Below are 1,237 nucleotides of genomic sequence, written 5' to 3'. Positions count from 1 at the left end.
CATTCCCCCTGCTCTGGCGTTTTATCCTCTCATTCCACCTGCTCTGGCGTTTCATCCTCTCATTCCACCTGCTCTGGCGTTTCCCCCTCTCATTCCCCCTGCTCTGGCATATTTCGCTCAAGTAACTCTTACAAGGAATTTGCCTTGGTGGTTGATGGTGGTTTACAGCATTAGTCCTTTGAAAATCTGTTTCATCTCAAACTAAATTAGTATTGCAAGTGAAATATCTCAAAAAGATCTTGTCGTAGATATCTAACGGGACTGTGTTTCTTTGTCAGGATCCGTGTGGCCGGCATCAAAGGGCTGCAGGGCGTGGTGAGGAAAACGGTGAATGATGAGCTGCAGGCCATCATCTGGGAGCCTCAGCACATGGACAAACTGATCCCGTCCATGCTGTTCAACATGCAGGACAGCGAAGACCTGGACAGGTACTGCACACTGGAGCTGCACACGCTTACTCGACTTATCGCTCGTTTCGGTCTTGGTCAACTACGATTTCCTTAGTCTTTTACAAATGTTCATGTTTTTTCATGCAGAAGGAGTTATTTCTAAGAAACCCATGAGCACATCCGTGGTAAAAGTAATATTTAAAGTGGTGCTTTTTCAGCAGGTTAAGTACCGAAGTCTATACTTTTTAGGCCCCGACTGAAAAGGCCTTTATAGGCACCTGCCTATAAAGTAACAAGGATAAAAAAATGCCTCTTCATTCAGGACCCACTTTCAAAACCTAAGGAGTAAATCTCATCAGCGGCAGTGAGACAATAAGCACGTTAGATAAAACAAAGTGAGTTCCCCGTACAGGTCAAAAAGTTTGGTCAATGACGCGATTTACCCCAAACTATAATGTAAAACAGACGCTGGCAACTGAAAAGACTAAATATTGGAATAAGTGACAAAAAACACTGGAAAAAGTGGGAAAACTGTTGAAAGCTGTTTGATTGTGGACCATCATTGATACATGGGCCGGATTAAAGTCAGCGAGGGGCCCGGTTTTGCCCGCATGCCTTGAGTTTGACACAACGATGTTAATTGTACCATCTCGTGTTATAAAAAGTGACGAGAGTGTGGTGGATGTTTTCTGCTGTCTTTAACATTCGCCGCCTGCAGCGCGAGGAGAGCCGGGATCTAAACTAAATCCAGCTTTTGTCTTTTTGTGGCACCCCCCCTCCTTCTGGACTCAAGCCCGGGGATTTAAAGCCTTGGCTCGCTCCCGCCCCCACACACCTCAGACCTCATT

General features: G+C 45.7%; 1 protein-coding gene across 1 annotated transcript in view; it reads left to right on the top strand.

The window, feature by feature from the left end:
• Positions 1-504, top strand: part of LOC117953962 (protein EFR3 homolog A-like) — a 14,390-nt gene extending 13,886 nt beyond the window's left edge. Inside the window, exon 5 of the mRNA XM_034887380.1 lies at positions 279-504. Coding sequence (XP_034743271.1) covers positions 279-504 — 226 coding nt within the window. The remainder of the gene's footprint in view (positions 1-278) is intronic.
• Positions 505-1,237: the final 733 nt, after the last annotated feature.

Source organism: Etheostoma cragini, chromosome 12 (genome assembly GCF_013103735.1).
Source record: "Etheostoma cragini isolate CJK2018 chromosome 12, CSU_Ecrag_1.0, whole genome shotgun sequence".
In the NCBI taxonomy this organism is placed as follows: Eukaryota; Metazoa; Chordata; class Actinopteri; order Perciformes; family Percidae; genus Etheostoma; species Etheostoma cragini.
This window is presented reverse-complemented; position numbering and strand designations above follow the sequence as displayed.